This window comes from Mastigoproctus giganteus, chromosome 12, assembly GCF_048544385.1.
Source record: "Mastigoproctus giganteus isolate SK-2022 chromosome 12, ASM4854438v1, whole genome shotgun sequence".
Lineage (NCBI taxonomy): Eukaryota > Metazoa > Arthropoda > Arachnida > Uropygi > Thelyphonidae > Mastigoproctus > Mastigoproctus giganteus.
The window spans coordinates 87,135,433-87,148,231 of NC_143586.1; the positions used below are offsets into that span (position 1 = coordinate 87,135,433).

At 37.2% G+C, this 12,799-nt stretch overlaps 1 protein-coding gene across 1 annotated transcript in view; it reads right to left on the bottom strand.

Moving 5' to 3' along the window:
- ttv (exostosin glycosyltransferase 1 ttv) overlaps positions 1–12,799 on the bottom strand; it is a 432,006-nt gene that overhangs the window by 17,428 nt on the left and 401,779 nt on the right. The window contains exon 6 of the mRNA XM_090386681.1: positions 3,306–3,395. Within this exon, the coding sequence (XP_090242807.1) occupies positions 3,306–3,395 (90 nt within the window). The remainder of the gene's footprint in view (positions 1–3,305; positions 3,396–12,799) is intronic.

The following is a 12,799-nucleotide window of genomic DNA, read 5'->3' on the forward strand; positions in this document are numbered from 1 at the left end:
ATATTCTACATTCTGCTTGTTATTCTCCTAACTTGCAATAAATTGATTCTAAGTGCATTCTCATCCTCTGTGTCCTGGATACCCTTCTATGTATGCAATATCTTTTCTTAAAAATTTTGAATAATTCTCTGGTCTAAGGCCTAAAGCTGTGATGTGGTTTTTGGTGCAGGAATTTAACTGAAGTAGCAGTTAACACTGGAATAATGTGAGATGTGCAATTATCAATAAATAAAAATAATTTTTCTTTATTTATTTTTATAAATCTGCCATGAAGAAATCCAATTTTTGCAGCCATATACAAAAAAAATTCAGCTGTCATGCAAGTCTTATGATTTCAAAAATTTTTCAATTACAATAATGGGAAGTTTCTCTGTTCTATTCATGGTGCTACCCAAAAGAATTAAACATTCTTTCTATACTTGCTGCTACGCCAAGAATTGCTTTTCAAGGTCCAGGCAAATACTTATAAAAGAAACCATACTTTATAGATTGAATTCATTACATTACAGACCTCAACACTAACATTTAAATTTTTTTCTACAAATATTTAGAAAATCTATATCATGGATTTTTTTGGAATTTACTAGCCATCCATTACTTGCCTGAAATTGATCATGATTATGATCTTTAAGTGAAACACTTATTCATGAAAAGGCTGAGCAATTTGTTAAAGAAAAGTTATTTTCTTAGCATAGAGAAAACTGCTTAATACACTTTGGTCTATATCTAGATAACCTGCACTTCTCATTTGTTTCTTTCTGATAAGAAATGACTTTAATTTTATAAGCAGTTGACAGTCTTTAGTTTGCTCTTTGATGCCACCTGTAGAGTGCTGAGACTCTCTCTGAAGAGCGTCTCAGCACTCTACAGGTGGTCCAAAGTTGTAAAAGTCTAAAGTACTTTTACAACATGGTTTTGCTCTAACACGATTGATAAATTGTGGCAATCCTCATACAACATGGTACTTCTACAACAAGGTCTTGCTCTAACATGGTTTGAGAATTGCTGGAAATCTTGGTGAAGATGATATTTTTGAGCTTTTGTGCTGGGAAAATCCTACTATTATGTTAGATGTAATTTTCAACATTTCCATTCCTTTTTGTGAATCCCTGCTGTTGACTCACTAGTTGTTATGGCTTCATGATATTTTTTTTTAATCAAGCACATTTCTGGAGGTCACTACGATAAAACAATTTGCAGTTTCTGGTTTATTGGTCTTTTCTGTTAGTGTAATCAATTATAAACGGGTAGTAAACGGCCTCCGTAGCCGAGTGGGCAGGAGCAGGAGTGCAGTAGCACACGCTCTTTGAGTAGACCTGGGTTCAAGCCACTGACTGCTGAATACGGTTGATCTGCCAACCCGCACTGGACCAGCGTGGCAGATTATGGTCCATTTCCCTCAGCATGAATTGTTGAGGAGGCTTCCATCCTGCAGTGGGTTGATAATGGCTGCACTTTACTTTTTTACTTTTTTAGTAAACTCGATCTTTTTGCATTTGCTATAGTACTTATAATTGGAATTCTGTGGGTTTTCACGCTATTATGGTGAAATGTGTTTCCCCTTCCATGAAATATTCAATCATATAAAAAAAGATAAATAAATTTTCAGAAACTCATTACACCACATCGTGTTTGTTGCAACTTGTGCGTGCCTTGTTCTTTGTTGTTAATTGCTTATCATTTTTACTGTTTCAAATTTTACAACAACAAAAAAAAAAAAAAAAAAATTCAGTGAACAGAAATATCAATTAGTATGTACATATTACAGTATGTGTTAATTAAGCTACGTATGCAAGTGTAAATTTATTTTTATTTTGCTAACTGGAAAATATTCTTCAGATTTTCACATATCATTTAAAGCAGGGGTTCACTGTATTTTGTTGGGAGAACAAGAGATCCCTGGGTGCTATTGAACTTGTGCTTGTTTGAGACCATAAAAAATAATTGTTACTTCGAAGAGTGCACTTTGTCACTTTTAAAATGAGCAGAAGGTACACAAAGTCCAGATGCTGCAGAAGAGATTGCGCTTAGCAGCTATGAAGAGGAAGAAAATAAAATGAATGTACATTTTCTGACATATAAGTATGACAGTTTGTAAGGTAAGACATTCGTTCAATTACTATTTAAATTACTACTATAAATATTAAGTTTCCAATAGTTATAAAAAAAAAAAAAGGCGTATTTTTGTCAGCTTTTGGAATGCCCCTCCCCTATTTTGTTTTTTTTTTTTTTTTTTTTTTGATTTGGTAGTTGTTGGCGCATCGGCTTCTGTGGCCATATTGCACCTCCCAGGTTTTTGCAGTACTTTGATCCAAGCCCGAGGCGGGAATCGAACCCGCGACCTTTGGGTTGCCGGGCAGGTACTTTACCCACTCGGCTAGCCCGGTCGGCTCCCCTATTTTGTACTGATTTTTAGTCCTGTATAACACTGTTTCGCATTACACGAGATTTTGTAGGAACCAAACTACAGTGTTATACGAGGGTTACCTGTATTTAAAAATAAAATCAAAGCAAGCTGAATAGAAAATGTTCCAGCAGTGCTCATTATGCATATTCACATGACGAAACTGTGACCTTCTCTTGTACGTATACCATACTCTGACTTTGATCTTAACTTAACATTTGGGAACTTTCAAAACAGTTCATTTTAAGAAGCAGAATTACTGCAGCAATAGATACATTTCATGTCAGACTTACGGGAAGAAGATCAAGTGATTATGCATATCAAAGTTGTTCAGAGAGAGAGAGAGAGAGAGAGAGAGAGAGAGAGAGAGAGAGAGAGAGAGAGAGAGAGAGAGAGAGAGAGAGAGAGAGAGAGAGAATGTGAATAGCTTGTGAATTGAGGTAATTAATGAACTGCTAATGTGCTCCCTACCCACTTCTGCTTAGATTTAGCCCACACACAAATATTTTGTGCTGACTTTGTTTTACAGAAATAAAAGACAAAAAACTGAGTTACTGAGAACAGTGTTAAATACAGTTTGAGTTAAGAAGAATTTTAAAGCATTATTCGCATAATGGTTTTAAGAGGAGACAGAGTTTAATATTGAGAAAACAGACTTATCAATATTCAATTCACTGAGTATCTACAGCATTCATGATAATGTTACTGTGTTTTATTTTACAATACTTATAAAAGTTAGAAATCATAAAGTTTCATATTTTCCAATATATTTATAGTACATTGCATGTTTTAATATGATTGTATCAATACATGTTCCTTAGATATGTTCTACTAGGTTTCTGTAAAACGAGAGATAAAGGCAGCTTCCTAAATATTTATATAAGCTATTTTAGCATTTTACCTCTTCAGCAGAAAGAACAACATCCTCGTCAAGGCTGAGAACAGCATCAGTTTGAATAAGAGGATGGGGAAAGAACCGCATGCCGATTGTCTGGGGACAAAAAACAATTTTTAATAACTGGAAACAATTTACATTTTAAAGTGATTACAGCTATACTGATATGATTTAATTAAGTACAAATGTAGTTATACCGTGCAAGATGCTACCCAAAAGTTATGAAAATGTATTTAAAAACATTCAAATCAACTTACCTTAACTAATTTTGGATTATATTCCCTTTCAAAGTATTGCCCTTGGGGCAATACAGCGAGCCCACTGATTGTCACTTCTGTAATGCTGCCAAATATCTCCTGCAAGTTTTTATAAATCTCCAAGATATTGTGAAATCTTTCTTTTGAGCTTTGATTTTATCTTTGGAAATAAGGAATTGCAAGAAGTAGAATCTGAAAAGGATGGGGCTAAAGGAATTTGGTTGTTGACCAGAACCCAAAAAAGGTACTTGAAAATGTATGTTCACATTCTATATTGCTACCATTTTATATATATACATGGCTATTACAACACAGAATGGCATATATAATGAAGGTTGGTTGTTTAAGGGTTTTACGGCACATCATCATCTATGGCTATAGCGTGTCAAGTCAAAAAGGTATAAAATATAAATATAAAATAGTATAACTAATTAATATTTATAAAATATATCATATAAAACAATAAAACACTCCAAATAAAATTATTCAAGTAAGTAAATACAATGAAATAATGTGTATAAGTAATTGAGTAAATAAAAAATTTGATTATATCTGTCACACCATCATAGTCTCAAAAAATTGGGCTGAATGTATCAGTTTTATCCATCTGGCTGAGCCAGATGGGTAAAACTGAGTGTTCATTACTAAAAGATGTACATTTGATTAAAATGTTCTGAATTGTTAAAAATGGCATCACAATATCTATACATGGGAGGATCATTAGCCCTCAGCAGATAGGAATGCATCAGGCAATAATTGCCAAAGCAGAGCTGAGCAAGAACTACTTTCTCCTGGCGAATATTGTGCTGACTAGACTGTCAATGCATAATTACAGGTTTCATTTGGTTCAACTTGTTGGTGGTGTTCCCATGATTCTTGCCATTATATATATAGTTTGTTGTGAATTAAATGCTTGTAGTCTGTACAGAGGAAAAAGGATGTGATTCTGTGGCATTGCTCATTTGGTTGTAGTATCAGCCAAGTCATTGCCTATGATAGCAACATGGCTAGGGATCCAGCAAAAGTGAATATCAAAGTTTAACTCTGAAAGAGAGTGTAGCATTTGATGTATCCAAGACAGCCAGATGAGGAGTGCTTCTCATCTCTGATAATGCCTGCAATATGCTTAGAGAGTCAGTATAAAGAATGCACATTTAATACTGGTAGGATTTTATATGATCCAATGGCAGTTCTATTGTATGTAACTCTGCAGTGTATATACTACATTCATATGGAATCCGATCATAGATAGTCTAGCTTGGGAAAACACAAGCAGGTCCTACGTGCACTTCAGACTTCAAGCTCCATTGATCAGGATATTTAGCTCAGTATGCTGCAAAGAGTTGTCGATATATATGTGGAGATGTATCAACTTTCAGCCAGTTCCTAAGAGGAAAATCACAAGATGAAAGTCACATATTCCAAGGTGGAAGGATTTGCTTAGTTGACAGCGATATATTATACAATGTAAAGTTTATATCTTGAACTAGCTCTTGGACCCTGATACCAAAGGGATGATTGGCAGTTCTGAGTATGTTGATGTTGATGTATCAACAGTGGTTCATTAGCTTCCACATAATGACTTTGGATGGGCGAAGTATGAAATGCCCCAGTGGCAATCTGGATGGCTCTGTAGTGGAATGGATCGAGCCATTGAAGAACGGAACTTATAACAGAGAAATAGACTTGGGAATCACAATCAAGTTTTGACTGGAGAAGTACTTGATAAAGGGACAATAATGTGCTTCTATCTGCTTCCCAATAATTGGACAAATGACACTAAGCATGTTTCGACCGCTTGTGCATTTTATCAAGCTGACAGATATGTTGGAGGAAAGTCAACTTTTTATCAAAGATGAGACTCAGAAATTTTGTTTCTGCTACCACAGGAATTGCATTTCATTCCACTGGCCAAAGATTAGGAAACTAAGGTAGTTCTAGTTTGTCACAGTTGTTCAATAACTCTCATGTTGCAGGAGTCACAAAAATATTAAAATTGTCCACATAAAGAGGACTATTTACTGATGGAGGAAGCTGTTCTGTAATAGAGTTTACGTCTGCAAAAAGAGAAAAACTGACAACAGGGCCTTGGAGAACTCTCCTTCCTCTTCACAAAAAAAAATTCAAGATAAACTGGATATAACATGAACTTGGAAGAGTTGTTTTGATAAAAATATATTAGAGGACAATTACCTCTAAGACCAGATAAATAGAGAAGTCTTTTAAACACCATACTACCAAGTTGTGTAGAGCTTTTTTCATGTCAAAGATTTGATTTGATTTGTTTTACTGGTGCAAAAGTGGCTAAGGCTATAGTGCACATGATCAAACCATAAAATGTATTAAAAGGTTTTCAGTAATCTTTCAGAAAGGTTACCCATCAAATAATATATACAAATATAAAACAGAGTAAAATGCAGTACACAGACTAAAACTAAATGCTTGATATTATATTTGTAAAAATTTAAAAACATCTGACATGTGGTCACTGTTACAATCTGACTGAGTGTATAGCCCAATTAGATGGTTAAAACTGGTAAAACATATATTTTGTACACTAGTAAAATTATCAGTGTCAGTTAAAATATGTTTTATGGTTTAAAATGGCTGTGACAAGACTTGCACATAAGAGGGCCATCAGCCCTCAGGCAGGAAAGAATGTGTCCTATGCAGAGTCAAGCAAGAACAACTTCCCTCTATATGATTTCTACACAGACTAGACTGCCATTTCAGTTACAGGCTTTTTTACCTGATATAATTTATTTGTTGTCTGTCCATTCATTAATCGTGCCACTGGGAGTATATACTGTTGTTTATTATTTGCTTGTAGTTTGTATGGGGGTGACAGGCCTGATTATTCATGTGAATTTTTAATTTGGCTGCAGTATCATCCAAATCATTTCCCCTAATCTCAATGTGCCTAGAAGCAGAAGTGGACGTCAAATTCGAATTCAAAAGTGCACAGTAGATGCAAAGTAAGGTGTATCAGTGAGCACTCCCAAGAAGTAGAGGAAAGAGCACACAGAATATTCAAGAATCTCATGCACTTTTCATGGAGTTTACAGATATTTTCAAGAAAAGTCGACTTTTTATTAAATAAGAGTTCCAAGAATTTTGTGTCTATTACTACTGAAACAGCATTTTGTCCAAGCCTCAATTCAGGATAAGGACTGCACTTATGACAAAAATGAATGCAAATGGACTTTTGCAGCAAGAACCTGAATCATTAGTCAGTGCCCAGGAGGTGATCAATGTCTTGTTGCAGCTGTCTTTCAATAACACTCATGTTGCATGACTGAGAAAATAAGCTCAAGTCATCAACTTAGAGGACACAGTTTACAGTTTGAAGATATTTGTCTGTCATGGAATTTACTTTCATGGTAAAAAGCATAACACTTAAAACTGATCCATGCAATACTCCCTGCTCTTGGCAAAAGGAATCAGAGAATGTGGATCAAACTTGAAAAGACCAAGGCTATATAGGTCTTTTAAAATGCCAAATATCCAAGTTGTATCATACACTTTTCTCATATCAAAGAATACCAGATATTCTCATTTTAGGAAATCATCCTGGATAGGTGTTTCCAGTCTGATTAAATGATCCAGAGTGGACCTGTTTCTTTGAAAACTGCACTGAATGCTGGGGAGGAGGTCATTTTATCCTAAATTAAATACCACATAAGATGAACACTGACCATTCTCTCCAGGATTTTGTATAAACAGCTAGCCAAATGACAGGTCAATTGTTGGTAGGAATTTTAGGATCCCTTCCTGGTATTGCAAAAGTAAGAATAGTTGCCTTGCACCAGGCATCTGGAAATTGCTCTTCAAGAAAAATTCTGCTATACAGAAAGAACGAACAACTGATCCATTGATTTTGGTGAGAGGTGCTTAATTATTTCATATTGGATGCCATCTGGCCAAACAGCACTTGCCTCAGTATGAGTTAACCTTATTTTACTCTCAGTTTTCTGTTTCAAGTCCAGAAACTCTGGGAATATGATAATATTGCACAGATGTCACAAATTGTTTTCCCAAGAGAATTAGCTATTGCACTTATCTCTGCAATAGTGCATCTATTACACTATGTTCAATGAAGGATGAGATGTGTATTTTCTCTTCATTTTCCAGGTTCTGTTTTCCCAGACCACCTTAATGCTGGTCATTTGGGGTAATAGATGATGTGAAATGGATCCATGATTTGTTTTGACTCTGATGGTGAATGTAGCATGCTTTGGCTTGCTACATTCACCATCAGCGTCAAAAGACGCTTTAATTTGGCCATGGTAAAGTATTTGTCAGAATATTCCCTAAGATTTGATTTGGGCTTTTTCTGCTAGGTATATGTATTTATGTATATTGTATAAGTGGATTGATGTATCTGTCTCTGAGTAAGGTATTGTATGATATGGTGGGGATGCCAGTTCAGGGCAGGGAATGCCTAGTATAATAAATAAAAAATAAAAAGGAAAAAAAAAAAGTGCGCATTTATCAAGATGGTGGCACAGATAAATCCCCATTTCCTTCTGAATCTCTACAACCACTGCCTTGCCTCTGGTGTCTTTCCTGCTGAATGTAATTGAACAGAATATTGAATTCTATTAAATTCCATTGAATGAATGGAACATCCACCTGGTACTCAGAACTCCCTCAAAATCATTGGACCAGACATGATCATACTGTCTGATTGCACTCCTCCCAGTACTGAGCAAACTTTTCGAGCATCTTCTACTCAAAAGACTTGCTACCCTACAGCAAAACTGGCTTGCAGTCCAACAGGCAGTACAGTTTCTGGCTGGGCTGTTGCACTGTATATGTCCTACAACAAATAACTGCCTGCCACTTCTAACCATCCACAAATATTTTCTTGTAATCGCCATCCATTTTGATGTTGATTCTGAGACCTTGGATGTGCTCTGGTGGCCCAGTGTTCTCTGCAGACTCTGATAGGCTTACAACCCAAAAAATCTCTACAACTGCATCAGGACTACCTGTCAAAGAGGAAAATAATGATCTCATAAACTTACCAATCTCTCTCTCTCTCTCTCTCTCTCTCTCTCTCTCTCTCTCTCTCTCTCTCTCTCTCTCTCTCTCATCCAATCCACAGGACTCTGTCCTTGGCCCATTCCTGTGGAACATCATCTTAGACGTTCCACAGCAACTGCTGTTTGTCTTAGATGTTCCACAGCAACTGCACTGCATCATCAGCAACTACTTAACCTGGACCAAGGATTCATCAACACACAGAAGACTACGCCGATGATCTTGATCTTATTCTCAAGATTTCACCAGAAAAAACAAAATCAATACTATATATAGTATATACCCTTTATACCTGATGGCCTCTGTTGATTAAGATCTCTGAACAAACCATCAAACTGGTAAGAGAATTAAGACATCTGGGAATAGTCCTGGACAGTAAACTCAATTTTCACTCATCTTCACAGAAAAATCAGGAACTATACTTCAATAATTGATTGCATTAGTAGGTCTGAACTGAGGTTTGAACGGGTATTCTCTCATTCTACTTTATAAAGCTCTATTCATTCCTACCATCACATATGATGCTGGTGTGTGGTTTAAAGTCAACAACAAATGAAAACTTGCATAAATTCAGCCCTTTCTATTCTCCTAACAATTACCAGGACCTGTCATACAGTCAGCAACCCAGCCCTCCAGGTTTTTGTGGGAGTCCTCACCCTCAACCTAGAGATGACCCAGCAGGGTCTGCACTACTATTTGTCCAGAGGTCTCTCTGCAACCATCCTCGACCACACCATAAATCCAGCAAATGATATTAAACAAGAAAAGAAGCTCTTCACAGCAATACTTGTTCATATCTGGCAAATTAGATGGATAGAATCTGAAAAAGGCCTCATTAATAAAAAAATCATGCCAAAATTTGCTCAAACCTTTCCAAAAACTGATCCTCCCATGCCACCTTCTTGATCACCAGCCATTATTAATTATCCCTTCTGTATAAGCAGATAACCTGAAGATTGGACCCATCTCCTCTACTCCGGCCCATTATACGAAGACCTCCAACAGTGTGTTCATTGCCACGATTCTTGACCTGCTCCATGGCCTCGCCCATCTGTTCATAAATGAAGAGGACTATTACCAAGCATTTACTAAATATGCACAAGATCTCTCTACTGAAAGGGAGTTCCATCTTACTATAAGGACACCCACAGATATTCAACAGGACAGCCATTAATCTCAGTCTGACAACTGATCCTAGCTCCTCTGGATATCTTGCTAACCCCAATATCAAAGTTATTCCCTGCATCCAGTTGTTTTGTGACTGCATCATAGTATCCAATCAAATTGGTCAGGCAAAACTTTCCCTTAACAAAACCATGCTGTGTCCAAGCTATAACTGAAGTATTGTCTAGATGGTCCTGCAGTGCTTATTTAACCAGTGCCTCCATTAATTTTCCTGGAACAGAAGTTAAACTCACAGGTCTATAATTACTTGTGTCAGCCTTTGATCCTCCTTTGTGAATTGGGGGTCACATTTGCACATCCAGTCTATGGGTACCTCCTCTGAGTCCAAAGAAGCTCTCATAATTATTGCTAAGGGTTTGCTTACTTCCTTTGCTGCCTCCTTTAATATAACTGGATAGATCCCATCCACTCCGGGTGTCTTTTTTATGTTTACCCTAAACAATTTCTCCTCCACTTTCCTCTCAGTTATTACAAAATCATCTAGCTCACTGCCAGAGTTTACTTCACCTCTGGCATTCCCCATCCTGAATAACTCTTCATGTGTGAATATAGATGCAAAATACTCGTTTAGCATTAGCCTTAGCATTAGTAGAGGCATTTGATGCAAGAAAGCAAGCTTATGCAGCATCAGCCCAAAAAAAAAAAAAAAAAAAAAAAAAAAAATTAATAAATAAATAAATAAAAAATAACCACTTCCACTTCACCCCTCTGTTCGTTCGAAATACCTGTCCAGCTGAGCCTTAAACTCATTTAGGCTATCAACTTCCACGACAAGGGATGGAAGTCTATTCCACCAACCAACCACCTGCTGGCTAAAGGCAAATTTCCTCACGTCTATCCTAAATCTGTCTTTTCTCAATTTGAATTTATGCCCTCTCAGGTGATTATTCTGAGCAAGAGGAAGAATCCCAACAGCATTGAGCATGCTCAAACCATTCAAGGCTTCATACACCTCTATCAGATCACCTCGCCGGTGCCTAGTCTCCATACACTGTAATTTGCAAAACTTAAGCCTTTCTTCGTAAGAGCACCCCTTTGTTCCATTCACTAATCTTGTTGCCCTTCTCTGTACTCGTTCCAGCATCTCTACATCCTTCTTGAAATGAGGCCTCCAGACCTGTATACAGTACTCTAGGTGTGGTCTGCCATTGCCTTATACAAGGGAATAATCACCTCCTTATCCCTGCTAGAAAAATTCCTATATATCATCGACAATACACCATGAGCTACTCTTGCAGCCCGTCTGCACTGCTCAGAAAAATTCATATCTGCCTGCACAACCACCCCCAGGTCCCTTTCATTCTCTACCACTGTCAGTGTAGTACTACAGAGTTTATACGTTGCTCTGGGGTTGCTGTTTCCCATATGTAGTACTTTACATTTGTCAATGTTAAACTTCATTTGCCACCTCTCAGCCCATCTGCTCAACCTTTCCAGATCCTGTTGCAGTAGCATAGTGTCAGTAGTGTCCTTGAAAACCCTGCCAACCTTCATATCGTCTGCAAACTTGGACATTAAGCTTGATATACCATCATCAATATCATTTATAAATACAGAAAACAATAATGGACCCAATACTGAGACCCAATACTTTAGGCCTAAATGGATGTCAGATGAACTAATGAGACATATGGCAGAGAAGAAAAATGCATGGGATACATATAAATCAATGGGTGACATGGAAGCCTATGATAGATATAAGCTGGTCTTTAACCAAGTCACAAGGGAGGTTAGGCAGGCAAAGGCAGATTATGAGAAATCCTTGGCAAAGGATGCAAAGAAAAACAGAAAAGAATTCTTTACCTATGTAAACTCTAGAAGGAAAGGGATGAATCAGATTGGTCCACTAGACTTTCCCTTAACAAAACCATGCTGTGTCCGAGCCATAACTGAAGTATTGTCTAGATGATCCTGCAGTGCTTATTTAACCAGTGCCTCCATTAATTTTCCTGGAACAGAAGTTAAACTCACAGGTCTATAATTACTTGTGTCAGCCTTTGATCCTCCTTTGTGAAACGGGGGTCACATTTGAACATCCAGTCTATGGGTACCTCCTCTGAGTCCAAAGAAGCTCTCATAATTATGGCTAAGGGTTTGCTTACTTCCTTTGCTGCCTCCTTTAATATAACTGGATAGATCCCATCAACCCCGGGTGTCTTTTTTATGTTTATCCTCCACAAATTTCTCCTCCACTTTCCTCTCAGTTATTACAAAATCATCTAGCTCACTACCAGAGTTTACTTCACCTCTGGCATTCCCCTTCCTGAATAACTCTTCATGTGTGAATATAGATGCAAAATACTCGTTTAGTTTGTTCTGTTGATGATCCACCTGAGCAGGATCATCAACAGTTGAACCATCAATATCTAGTGGACCAATCTGATTCATCCCTTTCCTTCTACAGTTTACATAGGTAAAGAATTCTTTTCTGTTTTTCTTTGCATCCTTTGCCAAGGATTTCTCATAATCTGCCTTTGCCTGCCAAACCTCCCTTGTGACTTGGTTAAAGACCAGCTTATATCTATCATAGGCTTCCATGTCACCCATTGATTTATATGTATCCCATGCATTTTTCTTCTCTGCCATATGTCTCATTAGTTCATCTGACATCCATTTAGGCCTAAACCTTGAACAATATTTCTTAGTTGGTATGTAAAGCCTATTAGCTTCCAAGATAAATTCTTTGAATGCTTCACATTTTGAATTTGCTGCTGGTAACATCATCAGTTGGTCCCACTGTGTAGAATTTAAATACAGTCTCAGACCATCGTAGTTGCTTTTACAAAAGCAAAAACCCTTCCCTTTAGCCCTGAATGGTAGTTACCTCCTTGAGCAAATCCCCTTCAGCACACTGTGATCACTGCCACCTAGTGGTTCCTTTATCTGCAGATTCTTAATGCATGAAGAATCACTACTGATAATCAAATCAAGAGAATTACTCCCTCTAGTTGCCTCCCGAACATGCTGATGCAGAAAACAATCATCCAATAATCCACAAAAGCCTTGCTAGTGTGT